Below are 24,813 nucleotides of genomic sequence, written 5' to 3' on the forward strand. Positions count from 1 at the left end.
ACTCTTGATCTTATTTTGTCAATACATTGTTGCTAAACTTAATCTTGATGGTATGTCTCTATGCCAAACTGAGGTTGGACCCGGAAGAGAGATCAAGAAACCCCATTTCCATCTTAACACTGTTTTGAGATTTGCCCATCTCAGCCGGCCATGGTCAATCTTCCTGGGACAACATACTTGCTTGAAAATATAAGCATGCTTTATTGCTCTTTATGCCAAAACACAACACAAAGGAGAATTCTGTCAAATGCATTCTAGGTAGATTGTCACATTCTGGAAATCTATTGACAGACCTGATTAGTTCCACCAAACGTTCCTCCAGGAATTCCTTTGTCCTGGTCAGATCATCCAGATTAGCCTGAAAAATCTGTTCATTACTCTCCTTTTCCATCGATGTCTTTGTGAACCTCTCAGAATATTCCGTCACCTGATTATTTGCTTTTTCTAATTGACTTTCGGTCCTGATAAACAAAAGAGAAATATATGGCAATGTCATACGGGGGAGAGCTTAATTCAAGTTACGTTTGTTGCTTTGTCCATTATGCGTTATGAATAAAGGGTTGGGGGATTCCAGCATACCCAACTACACATTTGATTCACTTGAATTAGAGCTCACTGGGTAAATTGCAAGTGGCAGGTCTCTGGATATGTGATAGTAGCCCTGAGCAAGCACCAGCAGAGAAGGGCTATGCACATTTCCCTGGTAATTGATGATCGCTTCAATCTTTGGTACTGCCTAGAAAGACAAAGGTTATCTGCTGTCCACCTTCATAAAACAGCAAATGTATATTCTCCTCATAATGCAGTTTCATTACCATCACAATGGCATTCAATATTATAAAGTTAAACTACACTCTCTTGCTCCCTTTCTAAGGTTCCCGTAGCTTGGTATTTTTCTGGCCTCACTGTGATGGATGTCAACAGCTAAAAGAAGATCAAATAGTTATAACAGTATCTAAATTAATTATGAATACTTATGTTCTTTAAAAATTGCAATAAATCCTCAGCTATTTTATAAAGAAGCAGTTGATAATGTCAAAAGTAGGATCGATGAAAATCAAAGTAAAACTTTTTTTTACTGGCATGTACAAGGACAACATGTGGGTATCTTCTATAGTGGTCTACATGGAGATCATAATATTTTTAAAAATGTTGTCGAAGATGGCTATGTTCCTGTGCACGCGGTTCTAAATTGTGACTCAAATAATTGGGTGTTTTTTCAAATGCAGTATTTGTGGGCAATCAATACAAGCATGTGCGTTAAGAACATAGTGTTGCATCTCACATATTTTGTGATACTGCGCCCGATTGTCTGCCGATCGCGCCTTCAAAAGTGGCGGAATGTTTTGTTCTAGTTCTCTGCTCAATGCCTTTATCCCTATTTCACTATAAAAAAAATAATGACCAAGGGGTTTAACTCGGTATTGTGATGAACCCAAGGAATCATCCAAGGGGAAGCCACCTCCTTTAGGGCTAGGGAGGTGAGCCTGCTACGCAATACACTGCCTACCGGACAGGGCAAGCGGGATGCCACTGGGGGTGACCCCCCTCTGGGGTCGAGGCATGCTCAAGTAAGGATTCCAGTTCACATCCCTTTATTGCAAAGTCCCATGCAGCTGTTGGTTATGTGGGAACTGAAGAGAGCAATCATGTACAAGACCCCTATAAAATGGGTGGCTTGGTTTCTGACGTACATCTGTTGCCACCTCTTGGTGAAACCGATGACCAATGTAATCTTCTCCTCCATTCCAGGGAGGGACCTAAATACATCTGTACATCAAGAGAACAGGAAAGGATCAGCTGGAAAGCCAGAAACACTGACGTGCACAGCCACACAGAGGAGGGAGTCTCTCCCTTGTAAGAGCAAAAGAACCAGTGAGCCAAGCAATAGGGGTGGTGGGTGAAGACCCAAGGAAGTCCATGGAGTGCTGCTGCTTTGATGTAGGCAGAAATCCAACAAACCTAGCAACGGTAAGAGGAGAAAGGAAGCAAAACCAAGCAACAAGAGACGTACTGTCATCCTACTTCTCCAATGCTGAAGAGAACAACCAACATGAAGAAGCCGACTGCACAGTCCAGCGCCAGGACGAGAATGTGGTTCTGAGCAGGCCAGAGAGACTGCCTCCAGTCTCTCTGAGTTGGGGGTAAACCTGCCAGACTCGTGATAAGGCCAGGCCTTAAATGCAGTGGTAATGCCATTAGCACCGCATTTAAGGGCTACCGCCCAACTCATGATGAGACCCACAAATTGCTTGACACCATCTTCCTCTCCAGCGGAAAATCAAGCCCTTCATCCCAGAAAACGTCAGATTTGCTGTCCAAGCCCTGGTACTCTACCACCTGGGTGGTGGCAATGCCCTTTTCGAAAGCCCTCTGGAGACTACCCTGGTACTCCTAAGATGTGTCCTGCATGCTGCAGAATGGCTCATCAAAGGACTCTGCACATGTGTCCACATCACCCCAACCCTCATCGAACTGCACTGGCTCCTGATGCAAGTCCCCATCATCTTCAAATCCCACTGCATTATCTATAAGGCTGGTGGCCTTAAGTTCCCAGGTTACCTCAATGAGAAACTCAGCACCTCCAGAGGCCTACAGTCCACCAGAACTATGGCCTTGTAGAGGAGCATAGCGAAGATAGTGTGCTGTAAGAAACGGCCTAATGTTCAGACTGAGATACTTGGGTGCCAGTCTATGTATACATTTAAAGACCAGGCTCAGAATTTTAAAAATGATCTGTTGAGAAATGGGCAGCCAATGCAAGACACACTTGGCAGAAGAAACCGAGGAGGTCTTAACCTGACTGACATATTTTGGGTACTTTGTAAATAGCTATGCAAATAGCTCAGCAGTCCGGCATAAAGGGCACTGGGATAAGCAAGTCGAGAATTCACCAAGGTGCAATCACCTCTATGTGGGTAGTATGAGAGAGAAAGGGAAGAGTATGCATCAGCATACAAAGAACATAAAAAGAGGATCCAACAACATAATTAAATTGGTTAATTAATTCTAGATTCATAATCTTTGTAAAGCTAGTGGGCAGACCATGATGATGGGCATTTCAGTGAGACTTTTAGGATAGCAAAAGTATCCAAAAGCAAGGTCTCGGTCTTAGACAGATTAAGGTGGGGTTTGTTATTAGCCAACCAAACTTTGATCTCAGAAAGACAGGCCGGGAGGTGAAAGAAATTCTCCTGAGGACCATAGACTTTGAGGAACAGTTTCACGTCATATGCATAGGAATTAAAATCAATATAATATTTACGAATACTGGTCAACAAAAGGGAAACACAAATGGTAAACAAGAGAGGTGATAAAGGGGAGTCCTGAGGATCCTCACATGTGACCAAAGAGGATGCAGTGTTTGAAAGGGTTCATCCTAACAGCTTAGTACCTGTTGTTGAGGAAACCTGACATCCCAGCTATGGTTGAGAGTCAGGATAAAATGATATGGTGATCTAAGGTATTGAAGACTGCCAACAGGTCTAACATCAGCAAATCACAGGGGGCCCTGATCGGAGGGGATTTACAGAGACCAGGGCAGTTTCGGCCTGTTGTCTCAGAAGGAACCCCAATTGCAGGCACCTGGTTGTTGAGTTGCCAACTTTACAAGGATCTCATCTATCCAAGGTGGCCCTGAAATAGGTCTGTAGTTCCCAGTTTCTTTAGAGTTTAATGAGGATTTTTTTAAGAAGGGTGGTGATAAGGGTCCTTTTGCTGCCCTGGGTAACAATCCCCTGTTGGGGGGAGACAAGTTAACTAAATATGTAATACGTTTAGTTGAGCAATCGATTTGTGCAACTAAAGTGGATAGTAGATTTAAGCTAGACAAGTGGGCTTGAGCGTGTTTGATAAAGGAAGGACATCGTCCGTGGATAGTCCTTTGAATTCAGAAACAGGCACTGCCTTAGTACCAATGACTGACTCTGGAGAGGTTTGTAACCCAGCTCACAAGACTGCTGCCTTCTCTACACTAACAATGCTGTGGCCAGTACAAGCATATATAAGCTTAAGCACAGTACTGTATGTCACTATGCACTGGGCACCATCTTGGATTTGGCACTGAGTCCAAAGACCAAAGGACAGTACAAAATGTAACATCTTAAGTATGGCTAAAGCCACAATGCGAAGACAGTGAAGGGATACAGTTACTTTGCTTGCAAGTATATTTGAGATGGAAAGAATTAAATAAGTGTGTGGTAGGGGGCCCAGTGAAACACAGACAATCATACTGCGACAAATGATATATCATGCGTTGGTCAATATTACAAATGTTGATTACTAGTATTCAATCAATCAATCATTAACTTTAGTTCAGCCATAAGGCCATAAAAGTACATCCCAATGCATACAAACAGTAATAAAACAAAACAATTACATATACATCCTTCCATATGATAAAGGTACAATCGCGAAAGACACATGTCCCATCAGTTGGCCAACACACTCATATCTCAGTTAAATTCTTTTTCAAGACACCATGAAATACGGATTCCCCATCTCAATTGAAATTACCCAAAGTCCTTTTCACCAGCGGCACTGCATTCATGCCAGGGGGCACAGGGTACTGTGCCCTAATTTCTAGGGGGTATCCATAATTGTGTTGGGGGTGGGGTCGGATTTCAATCATGCTGTTTAGTGATGGGCAACGTCTCATGCCAATATCCAATATTTCATTGACCACTCTCTGATTTCTGAATTCAATCCGTTGGAAATCAAAGGTGCTCTCCCCCTAAAAATACAGTCTAGCGCAGTTTAAATGTCCTCACTGATTACAGATAGGTAGCCACATACTTCTCGGAACCAATGGATGCATTTATTTATGAGCGCTTCCCTGGTTTCTAGGCAATTAGGGTCCAGTTTGGGGACCTTATGCAAAAATACTGTCCCCCTATATGACCTCCCCCTCTCACACCACTCGTTTCCATGCCCTGCCCTGGCTGTGATCTATGGGTCCTGTGGTAAACACTGTTAGGGGTTAGGTTTGGTGGTGCACAGCCAGCCCTACCAGTTTGTCAGCCGTGGGGTTGCCATTAAGTGCACAGTCTGCTCCGTGCAGTAATCCAATGGAATGGTCACGCTACATTACTCGATTGCCTTGGGGTGAGGGCAGTGGGGCCTAGATGGTGTGGAGCCTGGTGCCCCTTGTCTGCCAAGGCGATATTAGTGTCATTGATCTCTCTAGTTGCTAAAATGGGCCTCGCCCCAGCCATGATGGTGCTAGTCCTGATTGTAGGCACCTCATAATTATAGTGATCTGTCTTCTCTGATAGTTCGAAGGCTTCCCCCTCCCCCAGCAGGCACCGAACACCCTTGCAGAGCCAAACACCTGTGCCCTTTCCCGTGAGCTTCACCCTGTGGGTCCTGTCAGCTGGTTTTGAAGTCGGGGTGTGGCCTGCAACAGTTCCCACGGCAAACTGCCCCTGGGTCAAATGCAGCAGGGCCAAGCACCCATGTCCTTTCCCGCGGGCTTCACCCTGTGGGTCCTGTCAGCTGGTTTTGAAGTCGGGGCATGGCCTGCAGCAGTTCTCACAGCAAACTCCCCTGGGTCAAATGCAGCAGGGCCAAACACCAGCCCCTTTGCCACGGATTTCAAGTATTGCACTAGAACAGTGGAAAAAGAATTGCAAGCCAGCCAATGTAAAACCTACCAGTGTCAAAACAAGATTTCAAAGTCAAAATAAATAAATTGGGTAAAACAAGACTTTTTCAGAATGGTTGTTGCACATGTATGTGTGTTCTAAGGTGTGTGCATGACATTTTTCTCCTATCACTACTCTACAACTGATAGGGAGTTAGAGGACGTCCAGGACCAATTGTGTCTGTTGGTTTCAGCTGTGAAGTGGAGGGCAGCACTTGCATCTATTAATATGGATGACAAGAATAGAGAATTATCAAAATATTAAAAGACAACAAAACAATTTGGCGCAGGGCCTAACATACGGTCAGCTGTTTTTTTTCAGTAGCTAATTGAGAAACTTCCTGTGGTTTCAAACTTGGAAAAAAGCCAGACTCACAAGTGACAAGAGACCGTTCGTAGGATGGTGACTTGAAAAAGGGAAGTGTGCTCTTCCTAGATGTGTATTCTGCATGTGCATGTTGGGGTACACTTTTGGGATTCACGCATGCTAGCTCCAATTTTAAGAAAGACAAAAGGGTAATGTGTAATTTCGTTACGGAAGATCCACTAAATTAAACATTTGCTGTCTGAAAAATATGACAACGTCTTCCCAGGGCTCGGACGAATTTAAAGAGTTAAATGCAATGGATGCAGAACAAGCCACGACTCTCCAGTCCAGGCAGCTTTGATAGCTCAGCAACACTTCTGAACCAAGATCAGAACCCAAGATAAGGGTGAATTTCATTATATTGACATGTTTCAAGCATACAAGGTGCATGTGGTCCAGGTTTTTTCATTATGTCTGATTCTGTGGCTTCATGGATTTGAGAAGGCCCTGAGCCAATGGGTGCTTAAGGTTACATTTCCTTGATTATAGACATCTTGAGACTGTTTCAGTATGTTAGGAGTAAATGGAGCTGCATTACGAGAACAATGTCTCCAACATTCATCCAACCATCTACATCAAGAATTGATAAAATGTCATGTCTACTATTTTGAATAAAATTACTAATGAGATCATTATATGGGCTTGTGTAATGTAAAGTTAGAGGGTTTAACTCAGCTCTGCAGGTAGGAAGCTTCTATGGGGCTAATTTTGAGTCGGGTGCAACATGAATGAAAGGCTTACGTAAAAGCGGCTTTTACACCTTTCCTTCACGTCGTGCTACATTTTCAAGGACATGGATTTGCATGGCGTCGAGGAGGGGGCAGAACGTGACTTATGTTTCAGCTTCCTCCCCTCCTCACTGTCACGTTGACGTTTCCAGGACAACGGGCGCGGGAGGGACAGGGAGAGTGGGTGGAACGGGAAGTGACGTGGGAGGGCGGGGTAGGGCAGTTACAGTTTCATGTTCAATAAAGAAGCACGAAGATTACAGCTCTCCGTGTGTGTCTCTTTATTGCTGTGCCACGCGCCTTACATTCGCGCACGAACATAACAATGGCGACGAGGGCGGCGACAGGTGCGGACAAACACTCATGGTGAGAGAACCCGGGTCGCGGCGGTGATAACACGCGAACAAGCCGGGAGCCCCACCCACGTACAGAGACAAGTACGAGGCACAGACTGCTCGTGGAGCACGTGCCATCATGGGGAAAGCACCCGCACTGCTCCAGACCCGCAGGGAGGGGAGAGTCACACACAGTGGACACGTGGGTCCACAAAGAAGGGACATAATCACGTGCCCAAGAACAAGGGCTACAGCACGTGGTGCTGTAAACACCCCAAAGGGGAGAGGACAGTCAGATGGTGCTCGTGCCATAACAGGCGGCCATCCAACGTCAGCAAGAAACAAAATCACATCCTGAAAAGGAGACATTACCCAGATCCCACAGCCCAGTCTGATGGTGCTCGTGCCCCAGCGGCAGCCATCAAGAAGTAAGAACCACCAGCAAACCAGATCCAGTAGGTCAACACACTTCTAACAGAATGTCGGGGCAAGACGATGGACAAGGAGCGCAAGCTCAAGGGACTGGGCCCCCAGGGCCAGCGGCACCAACAGCAGATCATGGGCCATATCAGCTACCGGACACACTGGCAGCCCAGATGCCAGGAGCATTCGACATGGCAGACACCAGCAACATGGGTCCCCGATGGACCAAATGGATCAGAGACTTTGACCTTTACATGGGAGCTACAGGTCCGGTCGCAGACGCCATGCAAGTATGTCTCCTGAAACTGGCGGTAGGCTCTGCCACACGCGACATCATCGACGAAATGCCCCAAGATTCTATAGACTCCATTCAAGATCTTAAAGACGCACTGGCAGCCTATTTTGCGCCGCACACCAACGTTGACTATGAAAGACATTTATTTCACAGCACAAAACGGGCAAAGGGAGAGACTATGGATGCATATGTGATGCGATTACGCACCAAACTCAAACACTGCAATTTCGCAAACTATTTGAATACAGAAGCCCTGAGGTCACAAGTCATATCAGGGTGTGAATCACAAACATTCCACAGGAAACTACTGTAAAAAGCCTGCACCCTTGAAGAAATCCTGGCGCTAGCAAAGGTGGAAAGAGCAATTGACTCCCAAGTAGAAAGTTTCGGGAGCACCAATGCCGGAGAAAACCTAAACAAGCTGCAACTAGAGAAGAAGTCAGAAGAACTCTTTTGTTACAAGTGCAGTTTCAAGTATCCACACGAGGGAACATGCCCCGCCGTTGGACAACACTGCACCTTCTGTGGAGAAGAAGGACACTTCAAGGCAGTATGTAGATTGTTACGAGACCGAGGGAGAGACCGACCCAAAGACTATATGTCTCGCCCGAGAAGTCGATACAGAGGGTCCTCTAACACCAATCCAACTCCAAGCACCTCCAACACCCAGAATCAACCTCCAGGCGACCAGAGAGACAGGGACTCTGGAGAAGAATGACAGAAAAGGAGAGAAAGAAGAAAATTCGTAATGCGCACATGACCTGAACGCAGATCGAGAAGATATGTACGATACTTGGTGGAACAATCCCCGACCGAATCTGACCCTAGCTTGTCGGGGAGTGACCAGAAAAGGATGGCATACGTCTACGCCCTGGGCAACCCCACGGCGACAGCCCATAGTCCAACCCTCATCATTAAACTTCAAGAAAGACCAACTGAATTTCCTATTGACACCGGCGGCACCGTCAATGTGGTAAGTGGAAAGATCTATTCTGAACTAAGTCAAAAGCCCAAGCTCCATCCAGCTACTGTCGACATTTATGCCTACGGAGCCAAGACACCCTTAAAGTGTTTAGGACAATTCAGTGGGCTCTGCTGCTACAAAGGGCTGGAAATTAGGGTTCCAATACACGTTCTGGCCACAGAGACAGACAGCGGCTGCGTCCTGAGTTTTAAGGTGGCCGCTGACATGGGCCAGATACACATACCCTACAACATAATGGTCCACAAATACATAGATCCGGTAGAAATGATAAACAATCTATACCCAAAAATATTCAAAGAATTCGGAAGGCTCAAGAATAGGCAAATCAAACTACACATGGACAGCTCCATACGCCCCGTGGCCCAGCCCTACCATGGGATTCCACTCAATATTCAAAAGAAGGTTAAGGACGAACTCCAGAAACTGCTGGAACAAGACATTATTGAGAAGGCCACGGGCCCACCACCTGGGTGTCTCCAACCGTCCCAGTCCCCAAGAAGGGATCCGAGGCCATCAGATTATGTGTAGACATGCGACACCCTAATCAAGCCATCAATAGGGAGCGATACCCTGCGCCCCGGATCGCAGACATGATTCACTTGTTGAACGGGACGAAAGTCTTCTCCAAACTTGACCTGCAAAAGGGATACCACCAGTTAGTGCTACATCCAGAGAGCCGCAACATAACTACTTTCGTCACCCACGTCGGCCTCTTCAGGTACAAAAGACTAAGCTTCGGTGTGTCCTCGGCGGCAGAGACATTTCAGGCAGAGGTCCACAACATTATTAAGCACATCCCGAACTGTCTCAACTATTCGGACGACATCTTATTATTTTGAACCGACGTGAACAAACATGACGAGACATTAATGAAGGTTTGCAAGGCCGTACATGACGCCAATCTCACGTTAAACAGAGACAAATGTGAATTCTGCAAAAACACACTAAAATTCTTTGGTCATGTCTTTTCTGAATCGAGCATGACCCCCGACCCGGACAAAGTCTCGGCCTTGAATGACACCTCCGCCCCAACCAACGTGTCGGAACTCCGATCTTTCCTGGGCCTCGTCAGCTACTGCAACCATTATATTCGGGACTTTGCATCGGTCAGCGAGCCGTTAAGGAGATTAACTCATCAGGACGAAAAATGTGAGTGGACCAATGACTGCCAAAAGGCATTTGAAACCATAAGGGAGAGAGTCACATAAGCGGAAAACATGTCATACTACGACCCCAAGAGGAAGACGGAGCTGACGGTTGATGTCAGCCCCATGGGCCTGGGAGCCATTTTAGCGCAACTCGATCCACTGGACCCCTCACAAAAACACATAGTGGCCTATGCCAGTCGCAGCCGGTCCACCACCGAACAGGCTTACTTCCAAGCAGAGAAGGAGGGGCTCGTAGTTGTATGGGCGTGCAAGCATTTCCATCTGTTTCTGTACGGAAAACCATTCCAAGTCGTCACACACCATCAAGCCCTACTATTTCTGTACGGCAATCCACAATCCAAAATGCCTCTGCGAATCACTTGGTGGGGGCTAAGACTACAGGATTATGCATTAGACATCATCCACAGACCGGGCAAAGGCGAGAACCCAGCTGACTTTCTGTCGAGAAGACCACGAAGGGAGAGCACACCCGAACCGTCGGTGGCTGATAGATATCTACGATACCTTTTCCACCAGAACACACCGGAAGGTGTCAACATGGAAGAACTCACCAGAGAGACGGAGACTGACCCAGCCTGTGGCATCATCTGTGAAGGACTAGAGTCTGGACAGTGGCGAAGAGCCAAAGAAAAAGGGAAAGCGGCGGGAGGCCAAACACAAGAGGACATGGAATGACTCTTACTAGTGAAAGACGAGCTGGCAGTGTCGGAAGATCACCTGCTGCTCAAAGACTGCAAATTAGTGATCCCCGAAGCCATGAGAGTGAAGGTCATCCATCTAGCCCACGAAACCCATAAGGGCATGGTATCCACTAAATGCATGCTCCGCCAAAAGGTTTGGTTTCCTCACATGGACACACTAGTAGAGGCTGCTCTAAAGGCATGCCCCACATGCTGCCTAATCACACCTAATCGGCACCCAGAACCACTGCTCATGTCAGAGCCCCCACAGACAATATGGGAGGCAGTCGCGGCCGACTTCTTCGGACCCATCAAAGGGGTAAAATATGTCTTGGCCGTGATGGATGAGTACTCACGATATCCGGACGTGCGGCTGATATCATCCACGGCTGCACATCATGTCATCCCATCTCTAGACCACATACTCAGCCTATGGAGTACCTAAAGTGCTCAAGACAGATAATGGGCCCCCGTTTTGCGGACACCAATTCACCCAATTCGCAGGATACCTCGGATTCCATCACAGAAAAATCACTCCCCTGTGGCCCCAAGCCAATGGGATGATCGAGCAATTTATGGCCAATCTCAAGCGAGCCCTGCAAGTCGCACGCCTGACACGACAGGCATATGAACAAGTGTTGAACCAGCTCCTGAGGGACTACCGAGGGACCCCTCATAGCACGACAGGGAAGACACCTGCCGAGCTGATGTTTGGGCGAAATACACAGACACGCATCCCCCAAGCTGAAACAATTAACCCACGGCCCGCTCTAGACCCGGAAATCAGAGAGCGAGACGAAGCAGCCAAGGCCCGAATGAAAGAGTATGCTGACACCCGCAGATGGGCGCAGGCATCCCAAATAGAGGTAGGAGATGTGGTGGCAGTACCTCAACTGACAACTCACAAGCACACGGCTGCTTTTCGAGAGGAGCCCCTTCTTGTCACACAGAAGAAAGGGTCTATGGTCACCGTCCAAGGGTCAGGAGGACTGGTCACGAGAAACTCATCTCATTTTAAGGGACTTCCGCAAACGGGACCCAGACGTCTAAGTGGGAGAGTGCAGGCTCACCTAGATAATGAATCCGACAACCCTTACATTGGAGACCAGTGGGACTCGGATGAACCAGAACTGGACGAAGGACCAGGAGACACGGACAGTGGAATGTCACCAAGGCCAGGCCTGACACAGCCGCAACAAGCCCGGAACAGACCTCGTCGATGGATCGAGGAAATGGACTAGAGGCTCTGCAGACCACCGCCTGTTGCGAAGAGTCTGGTAACTGTTTAAAAAGGGGGGAGATGTCACGTTGACGTTTCCAGGACAACGGGGGCGGGAGGGACAGGGAGAGTGGGAGGAACGGGAAGTGACGTGGGAGGGCGGGGTAGGGCAGTTACAGTTTCATGTTCAATAAAGAAGCACGTAGATTACAGCTCTCCGTGTGGGCCTCTTTATTGCTGCGCCACGCGCCTTGCATCCGTGCACGAACATAACACTCCCAGCCATGCAAATCCTCTAGGATTGTCGCCGGCTTGCATTTTGATGCCGGCACAAATGCTGGCAATTCCTGTGAGTCCGTCGGCCTTTTGAGCCAACAAAAAGCAGATGGACTCCCATAGAAATCCATTGTGAACGCTGCCTGCCATGTACATGGCAGGAAGTGTTACTCAATTTGCATGGCAGAGTACAAAAGTGCAGGGCATACACGCTTGCACTTTTGCACTTAGTCGTCCCAATGATGAAAATTTGGCGCCAACGCAAATGCTGGAGTATTTGTATGGTGGAAAGGTCAGGAGCTGTGGAAACGCAGGTTGTGTTGCACCCCTTCTCCACACCATGCAAATGCAGGAAAATGAGCTGTGATGGGAATCAATAGCATAAAAGCCTTACCCAAGGCTTTTACGCTGTTGATTCACATTAAGCAGAGCTGAAAATAAGCCCCTTGGGGTCTCATTTTCAAGTCCCGGAAATATTCGGTGGAGGGATCTGTATGCATGCGCTTTGGCTTGCAAAGGTCCCTGTGACCAAATGTTCATCATTTGCATGGCAGAGTACAAATGTGCAGAACATGTGTACGCCTCCATTTGCCCTGCACTTTTGCAATTCGCGGTGCAAATGAGTAAACGCTGATTGCCATGCGTGCATGTCAGGCAGAGTTTACAATGGAACTCTATGGGGTCCACCTGCTTTATGCTGGTGCATAAAGCGGGCAGACACCATAGGGATTTCCAGCATTTGTGCCGAATGAAAATGCAAGCTGGCGCAATCGCTGGAGCATTTGTTAGGCAGAGAAGAAGGAAGGTGGAGGAAACGCTCCGCTCCTCTTCTCCGGCATACAAATGTATGAAAATGGGCCATGACTTGAATGGAAGCCGCAAAAGCATTCCATTTATGTTACACCCCTGTACAAAATGAGCCCCTATGTGTTTTCAACAGTGTTAGGGAGAATTCTCATAAATTTGTTAATTCCCTTCACCTTAGAGACGCCCAGCAACTTTGCTGGATTTTGAGGACTTGATTTTCTTACCTGGAAAGAGTGTGAGCCTTTTTTCCCACTCTTTCATGTATTTTGATGTGTGTTTGTTTTACACTTGTGTTCTCTGATTATGGAGTTTTAGATAACTCCATAGGCATAATCTTTTCATGTGTGTTACACAGCACCCTCAGTGCAGTGACACAAGGATGTCTTTTAGACTTCCCAAAGGTTTAAATACCTTCTCTGGGATAAACTACTGTTTCCCAGAGGATGTAAGGTGATGTTGACTTTACTAGTCTTTCCAAATGTATAGACACAGCACACACCATCTTACAATAGTATCCCCTGTGTCTAACTACTCATTTCGCAGTCAAATGCTACCCTTTCCTATTGAAAAGGCTAGTGGCAGTGGTTTTACAACAAACTACCATGATTTTTCCCGACCGCTAACACCGGTAGCTAAAAATCACAGGAGCCATGTTTTTCAAGATGGCACCTTAAGCCCCTTTGTTTAAACAGGTCCTAGTCTTCTTTTTTCACCATTCCTTTTTGGAAAGGTCCTTATAGTGTTTGTCTCTGCACGCCAAACCAGGTTTGGTCCTTTTGTTCGTAAGCCTTTGGCGGGCTTCAAGACTGAAGACCGCCTCTGGCGTCTGAGTGTCTGGGGTAGGCAGGAAGTGAGGGAGGTGCCCGAAACTCCCTGTGCTTAGTCTCCTAGGAGACCCAAATGTACTGTGGCATGATTGGCTGGCTGACTGACTCAGCTGACTGAGTGGCAGCTAGGCTGGAATGAAAGGGAAAGAACTGTTTAAAAGGCGAGTCTCTTGGACTGAAAAGGAGAGTTGACCACTGGAACGAAAGAACCGGAGACGAGCTGGAAGAGGACGGCTACTGCAACTCCTGGACCGTTGTTTTGGCCGGGGAAGCCCTACTGCAGGTCTGAATTGCCAAGTTCATCTCAACAGAGAAGCCCCTTCAAGGAAGACTTCTTCCTTTTAGTTGGTGGGACCAATCAACTCGTAAGCCACCTGGATACCATTCTTGATGCTGGTTAGGATTAACCAGGGGAAAGGACACCAGCTTGTGTGCTTGAAGAACAGCTACTCGAACTGAAGCAACTCCATTTTGTTTGCGCTTGCCGACGATCCCGTGCGGTGCAGGAGACGCCCGACGTCCTCCCTCTTGTCCCCACGACTGAGGCTCAGGAACAGTGCGATCTGCAGGAATTGCCAGGAACCAACAATTTCAGCTGCATTTGTTTCTTCATACTAAGGTACTGTGCCAACCCGATTGAGAGAACACCACTCTCGTGGTGAAAGTTTGTGAAACTTTCCCAACTTGCAAGCCTAATCAGCTTGTGATCCAACAAATGATTCTTTTTCGCCTATACTACTTCTGAGAACTTTCGCAAAGACTTTACCGTTTGATACCAGAACTGCTTTTTCCTATCCTGAACACTAGGGCATTGACTTTGGCATAGGCCTATTGACTTAAGTTGAACTCTTCTGGTGAATAGAAACTATTTGCACTGTTTAACAAATATATGTGATCTATTCTACTAATCTTGTGCCTTTTTGCTCACTTCTAAGTAAATGAACTGCCATTTGACTCCTATTTCAGGGGATATCAAACTGTCTAAAAATCTTAGAGTTTTGTATTGTAGTGTATTGGTTTATAATATTAAGTTGCCTCCTTCTAGTGAAATGTTTTCTAAATGATTGTGTGATATGGTGCACGGCCAGCTCTTTTCACCAGCTTTGACATGCTCCTACCGGACGCCTACAAGATCCTCTCTGTGCCTAGGCCCAACCGCTCTGGTGGGGGTGTTGCCCTTATCTTCCCTGAGTCGATTCCTGCCTCTGTCACTCCTACGCAGACCTACTCCTCTTTTGAATGCCTTGTCTGCCGGCTCTCTCTCTCTCCTAGGCATTCCCTCACTGTGGCCACTATCTATCGGCCACCTGGTCAGATTTCCTCCTTCCTCTCCGAGTGGGCGGACCTCTCCTCCTCTCTCTTGGCCTCAACCACTCAACTCCTCTTTCTTGGAGACTTCAACATCCACCTGGATGCCTCCTGTCCTCCCTCTGGACACTTTCGTGGCCTCTGCGACTCTCTCTCACTCACCATTCTCCCCTCCAGCCCGACTCACTCTGCAGGGCACACTCTCGATGCACTAATCTCCTCTGATCTTCCCCTCTCTGTCCCTGTCTCCACTCCTCTCTCCTGGAGTGATCACTGTCTCCTATCCTCCCACCTCACCCTCCCTACCCCTCAGGCCAAGCCACCTTCACGGTCATCCGACCCATGAAGCGCGTGTCAGTTGAGGCTTTCGCTGCCACCTTCTCACCCCCTTCTCCCCCTTTGGCTGACTCCCACCCTGACACAGCCCTCTCCATGCTCCACTCTGCTATATCTGATACTCTTGATATCCTTTCCCCTGTCATGAGAATCCGCCTCAAGCCCAAAGCCAACTGTAACTCCTGGTCTGATTCCGATCTCGTCACCCTAAAACGCAAGTGCAGTGTGGCTGAGAGGAAATGGCGTGCGTCATGTTCATCCTCTGACAAACTGGCCTGCCGCCTGCTGCAACGGCAATATCGGCTCTCCGTTCTCACCAAGAAGAGAGCCCATATTCAATCCTGGATCTCTACGGCTTCTAACAACTCGGCTGAACTCTTTAAAATCTGCAAGGAACTGGCCAACCCTGCTGCTGTCTCTACATCTCCTGTCCCCTCCCATGCCCTCTGCATGGCACTGGCTTCTCACTTCATTTCTAAGACTAAGGACATCCTGTCCTTACTCTCCTCTTCTCGCCTCCCTCCCTCTATCTCCTGCTCTTCCTCTGACCCTTCTGCTGGCATGCTGGCACCCTCCCTCCCTCTTTGCCTTTCCCCTTTTCTCTGCAGACGAGGTTTCTAGACAAGTCCAATCTATGAAAGTCTCGTCAAAACAGGTCCACCCCTGTTCCTCCAAAACCATCAAGGACCACATCGACTCCCTGGCTCCTGCCCTGGTTGATTTCTGCAATCACTCCTTCGCCACTGAGGCTTCCCATCCCCCCTGAAGCACTCCCTTGTGCACCCTCTTCTTAAGAAGCCCTCTGCCGACCCCTCCTGCCCTGCTAACTACCGCCCAATCTCCATCACTCCCTTCCTGGGCAAACTCCTGGAGAAACTGGCTATCTCCCATCTTAATCTCCACACCAAATCTGTTGGTTGTCTTCATGACCATCAGTCAGACTTCAGGGCTACTACAAGCATGGAAACTGCTCTCCTGAACATCCGTGAAGACCTTCTCTCCAACCTTGATTCCAACACCCCGTGTGTCCTCATCTTGCTTGATCTCTCTTCTGCCTTCGACACTGTCAACCACACCATCCTTCTCAACCGTCTCCGTGATAACCTGGGTATCACAGGACAGGCTCTGGCATGGCTGACTTCTTTCTTCTTTGACCGACCCTCCCAGGTCCAACTTGGGTCCTTCCTCTCCGATATCTTTCTCTCTACCTGTGGTGTCCCCCAGGGATCTAACCTCTCTCCCTGGCTGTTCAACCAATACCTGGCACTCCCTGCCCACCGCATCGCCACTCTCTGCCCCAATTTTCAGTGCTATGCGGATGATACCCAGCTCATCTTCAGGCTACCCTCGGCCTCCTCCTCTCCCTCCCTCATTGCTGACTGTCTGTCTGCAATCCAGGAGTGGTGTGCTGCCAATGACCTCTGCCTTAATGCCAGTAAGACTGAGATTCTACTCATAGGCACACCCTCTCCTCCTTCCCTGCAGCACTCTGGCCGGCCTCTCTTGGCCCTCTTCATGTTCCCACCTGCAAGGCTAAAAACCTTGGGGTCATCTTCGACTCCACACTCTCCTACTCTGCTCACATCTCTGACATTTCTAAGAAGTCACACTACCAGCTGCGCCTCCTCAGAGGTATCCTTCCTCTCCTCTCCTTCCCCCAGAAGCTCACCATCTCCAGAGCCCTGGTTCTCTCTAAGCTGGACTATTGCAACAGCCTCTATCTAAACCTGCCTGCCTCTACTCTCCGCCCTCTGCAACTTATCCAAAACACGACTGCAAGACTTGTCCTTGGCCTCAAGCCCAGGGATCGTATCTCTCCAGGACTGAAATCTCTGCACTGGCTCCTAGTGGCTGCAAGGATTACGTTCAAAACCCTCTACATTATCCACAAGGCCTTCTGGGGCCTGGGGCCGCATTACCTTCAACTCTCTCTTCCTAAATACCTTCCTTCTCGGGCTCTCCGCTCATCTGCCTCCAACTCCCTCAGGGTCAGCTGCTTATCCAAGCAATGAGTTGGTGGTCGATCTCTCTCTTCGGCAGGAGCCTCCCTCTGGAACAGCCTTCCTGCCTCCCTGAAACTTGAGGAGAACCATCTCCGGTTCCGGAAACACCTCAAAACCTTCCTCTTTGGTTCTGCTTTCTCTGCCTCTCTCCGCTGCTGAAACCCCCGGCCTAACCTGCTCTGGTTACCTGGCCACCCCTCTGACCCTGGTGCCAGGTCCCACCCCTTGCACTCCTGCCCTGCCTCCCTGGAAACCCCCTGCACTTAGGGACTGTTTTCTGTATCCCTTCAGTCCCCCCCACCAGCACTTCTGCTCTACCTTGCACTTGCCACCATCAGGCCTTTTACCTATCGTATTTATTCCTCCATCCCATGTACTACACTTCCCCTCTCCCTTCCCCCAGGCACTTTTCCCTTCTCCCTACCCTTGCACTTGCGCGATCTGAATGACACTTGGCCTAGTAGGATCGTTTGTCTGTCTTGTAGTGTTTTTTCCCTTCCCTGCCTCGTCACACCTTGAAACACTTGTGTATAGGCGCGTTATAAATACCATATCATATCATATCATATAAATTAAGAAGTGTTTTACCAAAGAACCTTGAGTATAAGTGTCTACTTGAACCACTGTGATTGAAAGACCTCTGTGTAACCTCTTGTACTGCTCACATTCACTCTTGAGATAAGCCTGGCTGCTCAGCTCGCTACCAAAAACTGTGTGGTACAGACTTATTCCAAAGGTTGGTTTGGCTTACATCTGCAGTCCTAATTGTGTATGGTGGTCCCAGACTCCTTGCAACCCCAACTTTAAAAAAAAAGGAAAATGTAAAAATAAATATTTATACTTTGCAAAAATAAAAAGGGTGCTCCAGGTGTAGCAGGCTCTCCCGCAGAGCATGGGCCCCACCTCACCAGGTCTGGCGGGTCCCCAGCCCAGTCCTCACCCATCAAAGTGAAGGCTGGACCGGAGAGGCACTCAGTAGGGGTTGGAGCGGACAGTGACATGTGGCACATGTCACATGCAACGTTCAGCTCCAACCCATTCTCCCACGGATTCCTTGCAGCTCACATATAGGAACCAGGTCTTATCTTCCCCTCCTGCTTCCAACCTACTCCTTGCTCTCTATCCAAATTTCTTGTTCCCTCAAAATTCCTGGCGCTAGCTCCTACTTCAGTAGAGGTTGGAGATGACATTGACATGTGGCACATGTCACATGCCACGTTCATCTCCAACCCCTTCACCCTCGGATTCCTTGCAGCTCACATACAGGAACCAGGAAGCTTTGCTTGTGAGCAGCACAGAGGAGCCGACGAGGCCTGGAAGGACGGATGGAAGCTGCAAGAAAAAGGTATGAAGGCTTTTTTTTGTCATATGATGTGTGCTTTGCCTGTATGAAGTACATGTCAGACGTATGCATGTGATGGTGGGGTAATGAGAAGTGATGTGATGTGTGGTTTTGAATGTTTTCTGTGGGTGGGTGTGTGCCTGTGTAGAGAATGTAATGAGGGGATGTAAGAGAAGGTGTGAGTGACTGGTGGCTGGGTGTTTGAATGAGAAGTGATGTGATGTGTGTTTTTGAGTGTTCTGGGTGCGTGGGTGTGTGTCTGGGTAGCGAATACAAATGGCCTCATTCTAACTATGCCGGTCCGGTAACAATGGTGCTTGTAAGCTACCGGCACCGTTGTTACCGGACCAGCACAGTACGACTTTGCGGGCGGGTGCAATCCCGCCCGCAGAACTTCACGGAAGCACCGCACCGTTATCAACGGGGCCGTTGCTTCCGTGGTCCCCATTCCCATTGAGTCCAAATGGGAATGGGGATTTACAATTACCGGCACCTGACTTCCCAGAATGCCGGGGTTGTAATCTCCCAGTGTTTCTGGCAAGCCAGGTGCCGGTAAAATGTGCAAGTCTGGCGGCAACCTGCCGGTTTTACCTGCAAGGTTCCCGTCGGACTTGTGATGAGGCCCTATGAGTGGAAGTTAGAGAAGATGTGAGTGACTGATGAGTGAATGAGAAGTGATGTGATGTGTGTTTTTGAGTATTCTTGGTTGATGGGTGTGTGCCTGCTTAGAGAATGCAATGAGTGGATGTAAGTGAAGGCGTGAGTGGCTGGTGGGTGAATGAGAAGTAATGTGTGTTTTTGAATGTTCTGGGTGGTGGGTGTGTGCCTGTGTAGAGAATGTAATGAGTGGATGCAAGAGAAAGTGTGAATGACTGGCGGGTGAATGGGAAGTGATGTGATGTGTGTTTTTGAATGTTCTGGGTGGGTGGGTGTGTGCCTGTAGGGAATGCAATGAGTGGATGTAAGAGAATGTGTGTGTGAGTGACTGGTGGGTGAACGAGTATGAATGTGATGGTATGTTTTTGAATGTTCTGGGTGGGTGGGCGTGTGTCTGTGTACAAAATGCAATGGGTGGAGGTAAGAAAAGGTGTAAGTGACTGGTGGGTAAATGGAAAGTGATATTATATGTGTTTTTGAATATTCTGTGTGGGTGTGTGCCTTCGTAGAGAATACAATAAGTGGATGGAAGAGAAGGTGTGAGTGACTGGTGGGTGAATGAGAAGGGATGTGATGTGTGTTTTTGAATGATCTGGGTGGGTGGGTGGGTGTGTGCCTGTAGCCAATGCAATGGGTGGATGTAAGAGAATGTGTGTGTGAGTGACTGGTGGGTGAATGAGTATGAGTGTGATGGCGTGTTTTTGAATATTCTGGGCGTGTGGGCGTGTGCATGTGTACAAAATGCAATGGGTGGAGGTAAGACAAGGTGTGAGTGACTGGTGGGTAAATGAGAAGTGATGTGATATGTGTTTTTGAATTTGCTGTGTGGGTGTGTTCCTATGTAGAGAATACAATAAGTGGATCGAAGAGAAGGCATCAGTGACTGGTGGGTGATGAGAAGTGATGTGTGTTTTTGAATGTTCTGGGTGGTGGGTGTGTGCCTGTGTAGAGAATGTAATGAGTGGATGCAAGAGAGGGTGCGAGTGACTGGTGGGTGAATGAGAAGTGATGTGATGGTGTGTTTTTGAATGTTCTGGGAGGGTGGGTGTGTGCCTGTGTACAAAATGCAATGGGTGGGCGTAAGAAAAGGTGTATGAGTGAGTGACTGGTGGGTGAATGGCTATGATTGTGGTGGTGTGTTTTTGAATGTCCTGGGTGCGTAAGTGTGTGCCTGTGTACAAAATGTAATGAGTGGAGGTAAGAAAAGGTGTATAAGTGAGTGACTGGTGGGTGAATGGTATGGATGTTATTGTGTGTTTCTGAATGTTTCCGGGTGGGTGGCTGGGTGGGTGGGTGTGTGCCTGCGTAGAGAATGTACTGAGTGCATGTAAGAGAAGGTGTGAGTGACTGACTCATGGGTGAATGAGCATACATGTGGGAGTGTGTGTTTGAATGTTCTGGGTGGGGTTTGGTGTGTGCCTGTGTGGTGAATCCAGTGTGAGTGAATGTGAGAGGAGATGTATGAGTGAGTGACCGGTGGGTGAAAGGGGATGCATCTGTGTGTGTAAGGCCGTGGCAGACTCAGAATCACTGGAGCTTTTTTGCCTCATCCTTTATTGACTTTGCATGTTTTACTGCTATTTCTGGGCAAAGGCAAGTTCATCTGTGCCATTCCCTGGATAGACTGGCATTTGGATGCCGTCAGTTTAGCCATTGCTTACTGTGGCATGACATTTATTACTCAGAATCTTTAAAAAGCAAGCATTATAAGTAGTGTTACCTCGTTTGACTGATGTTTTGGTGCAGCGGACTGTATATTCTGCACTGTAGCATGACCTTTAATTAACTGAGCATCTATGATGAATCAAACAAGATAAGTGTTCCTATGGGTCTAGACTGGCTTACATCAGAACAAGTTTGGACAGGTTTTCATATTGTGACATGTCACATTTAATGGCCAAACCAACAAAAGTATTTACTTACATAGGACTACTGGCATATATTGGCAGATCCAGTTTTGTGCCCAGTGCCAGTAATGATACTATTGAAAAACGTCTTAAAGCAACCATAAGTATGGTCTTATATGGGAATATTGGAAAAAAGTAGAGTTCCTATTGATGATAGGAACTCCCGTCCCCTGCACACCTAAAATATTGGTATAAATCCAATCAATTTTCTGTCAGTTTATTTAGTTTGTAACCATTGGGGTTTTACTGTTAAATACCAAGATGATTTACACAACAAGAATTCAAGATCAGTTGCCCAGATCTTTTTTTCAAGAATTCTGAAAATTTCAATTTTACAAAAAAATTACAATTTTGAAAAAAAGATTCTTTGGAAGAATTCATTCAAACAAGATTATTTACATCAGTATTTATATTCAAAATTTAGAGAAAAATATTTTCATATATATCCACATACATACAAGAGTTCAATTCACTCTTTGTTCAAAAATAAAGTTGATAGTTATTCTTAACTGTGAACTCAACAAATTGAGCAAATTCAACAAATATTCTGGAGCTCCACGCGTTTCGAGAGGTCAACCCTCTTCTTCAGAAGCAATAAATGATGAATAAATAGTTTAGAAAAATGTACATAAAGTAATGTTTGTTTCGCAGACAACATGGATTTTCAAAAAACAACATTACTTTTCAAAGGTCGTTCTTTACATCTTGTGATCAAGTATTCCGTTGTGGAATTATGGAAACGTCATCTTGCGGCGTGTTTGTTCATTAATTGATGTTCTGAAAATGGTATTAATATATGTGTTAATGGTATATCTATTTTGCCAGTTTAGATAGTTAATTAATCTCTAACATGAATTGGGTTCCTACCTGTACGCTGACAAGTGATATTTCATAGGGTTCCAAGTGTGCAGAGGCTTTGAAGTTCAAAAACAGCGTGTCCCTACAAAAGTAAGTTTTATCCCATTTAGTGCAACTCTTTAGACAGTACATATCTTAATAGTGTGATTAAGTATGGTGAAAAAGTATGGTGAAAACAAACTCACCATTTCGTTATGATCTTGCGGCACAGTCGTGCTATTTGTAAATGCGGTCTATGAATCTGAGCGCGTTAGCCGCGTGTCTTTCTTTCTTAAGCTGCTGCTTCTCTTGTGGTTTTCTAATATCTTATATGGGAATATTAGCATATGTTGGTGGAGCCAGCATGGAAATGTATGGGCACAGCCAGCATAAAAATGCTTTTTATACTGACATATATAGCAGGGACCGGCATGATAATGCATTGGGAAATGCCCTGTGCACTTTTGGTGACTTGCATCTATTGTACTTTTTTCATGATTTACCCTACACCCTACAAAATCGAGTGTTGGCCTTTTACCCGAATTTTCCCAGAAAGTGTGCTGTGTAATGCACTATTTTAACACATTATTAAAAACAGTTACTCTAGGGAGGGAGAAGAATCCCCCCGCTCCTCCCCAACCAATTTTCATTAGTTTAGGCTCCCTCGCTATGCTCAGTCGCAATCACATATTTGTGGCAAATAATTACACCCTCCAAAAAAACAACTCACCAGCCACCAATGGTGGCTGGTATATTTGTGGACCAGGAACCGCCCCCTTCTCTCTATGTTATGTTAAAGATTTAAGCTTTGAAAAACATATTTACTTGTTTCACTTGGAGTAGTGCATGCCCCTGCAGTGGCATAATCATCATGGACATTTCGCACACGTGGTGGTCCGATGTGGCCTGGGGTGTGCCGTGCCCTGTGCTTTGTTAAGGAGCTTAGGGGGGCCCCTACAGCATGGCTCACAGGGGAGCTGCCACATTTTGTTCTACGTAATTGGGCACCACTGGGTCTGACAAAGGGGTAGTGTGCAGTGCGTTCCTTGAAGTCTGCCAGTGAGTTCCCGGGTAGGAAGCAACTTGTGTGTGTTTTCAATTTTAAATAACTGTTTGGTGCTACAGATTTGTGTGCAGCAATGGTATTGCATTAAATAGTGTTTTTTTAAGTCCTCTGGCACACAGTATTACGCTTCGGTAATAAAAACTATGGGGGGTCTTGGATATATTGAAAGAAACTTTCCCAGGTATTATACTCCAGCAAAGATAACATTATCAGGTACACTCCCCTCTGTGCACATCAGTGGTCGAAGTGGGCGGAAGCGGCCAGGAGCGGTGTTCCTCTACTTCTTTTAATGAAGTTTTACCATTCCTATACTTTTATTTTTAAAAGAAACTGCTCTGGAACGTTTTCGTTTTAAAATAAATGTGTAGGAAGCAGTTGAAACTTGCACTTTCAGTGCAGCGCACTGAACATTCCCTTAAACTGCAGGCACATGCATTTGGGGGTTTATATTGTGCGTGGGAGGGAGTGTGGCAATGGGGTTTGTGTGGAGCGGTGCAAACCAGTAGGGAACATAGCTCCACTACTTCTTTTCGTACACTTCAACCACTGGTGCACACAGACCAGTCTAATAGGTTTCTTCTATTGTAGTGGTAGCTGACTCATAGATAGATTTATAACCAGGGAATTTTGTTGATACTAAATCCGGTTCAATGATTTAATTATCAGCCTTGCTTGTGCAGCATTTTTCTCCAGGGTAAACAGCAGCGCACAACTCCCAGGTCAGTTCTTTTCTGGCTTCTTTAACACAGCAACGCCACAGATAACATGTACTTCTGTGTCCATTGATCTATAGATGTTTCACACACTAGCTGTAGCCTGTGTTACAGATTTCTGTTATCCTGTTACAAATACTGCATTATGTATGTTTTACATATAGACCCCACGTCGAACCTGAAAAATGGCATACCCCAAATCTGTAATCGTGGACAAATCATGCCTCCCTCTGTGACTCGGTTCTTATATCTGGCTGAAATGAGAGCACCCGAAAACATGGGTGTTAGATGCATCTAGATAATCGGAAAGGTAATTTGCATTAGTTCCTGTAATGTCACTTGGGGGTGGGGTCAAATTACCTCACTTCCTGTGATGTCATCAAAGGGTCAAGGGTTGTGTGATGTCACTTCCGCTACCCCTGGCATTTAAGTGAAATGACGTCCCTGAGTAAGAATGAAGGAACGCTGAGGCACACTGCCTGCTGTAACAGTCTGAAAGGGTGAACAAGGTTCCTGTAGAAAAAGAGAAGTTCCCAAGAGAAGGCAAGGACTATGAAAGAATGAGGCAGGCTGGAATAGGGAGCAAGGGTCAAAATGCTATATCTACCAACGTATCGAGGTCACGTAATGCAATTTGAGGTATCATCATAAACAGGAAGAGCACTAAATTCAGGTTGCATGTTTTTTACCATTCGGTTTACTAGATTATGTAATCGTAATGACGCCTTATTGAATTGTGTCCATTTAACAATCATTTATTCCAAAAGAAATATTTCTGCACGGTATGACTTTGTTCAAATACTTTTCTTAGACATATTTACAGAGAAGAAAATACAATAGATATGGTACTATTAATGTTTTTCTCAGTGAATTGCCTCTTTTTCTAATCAAA

The 24,813-nt window shown here is 46.7% G+C and overlaps 1 protein-coding gene across 3 annotated transcripts in view; it reads right to left on the reverse strand.

Moving 5' to 3' along the window:
* FYCO1 (FYVE and coiled-coil domain autophagy adaptor 1) overlaps positions 1 to 24,813 on the reverse strand; it is a 1,135,599-nt gene that overhangs the window by 496,425 nt on the left and 614,361 nt on the right. For all 3 annotated transcript variants that reach the window (XM_069613367.1, XM_069613366.1, XM_069613365.1), the window contains exon 12: positions 294 to 461. In XM_069613367.1, coding sequence (XP_069469468.1) covers positions 294 to 461 — 168 coding nt within the window. The remainder of the gene's footprint in view (positions 1 to 293; positions 462 to 24,813) is intronic.

This window comes from Ambystoma mexicanum, chromosome 5p (genome assembly GCF_040938575.1).
Source record: "Ambystoma mexicanum isolate Mex_15411 chromosome 5p, UKY_AmexF1_1, whole genome shotgun sequence".
NCBI classification, from domain to species: Eukaryota; Metazoa; Chordata; class Amphibia; order Caudata; family Ambystomatidae; genus Ambystoma; species Ambystoma mexicanum.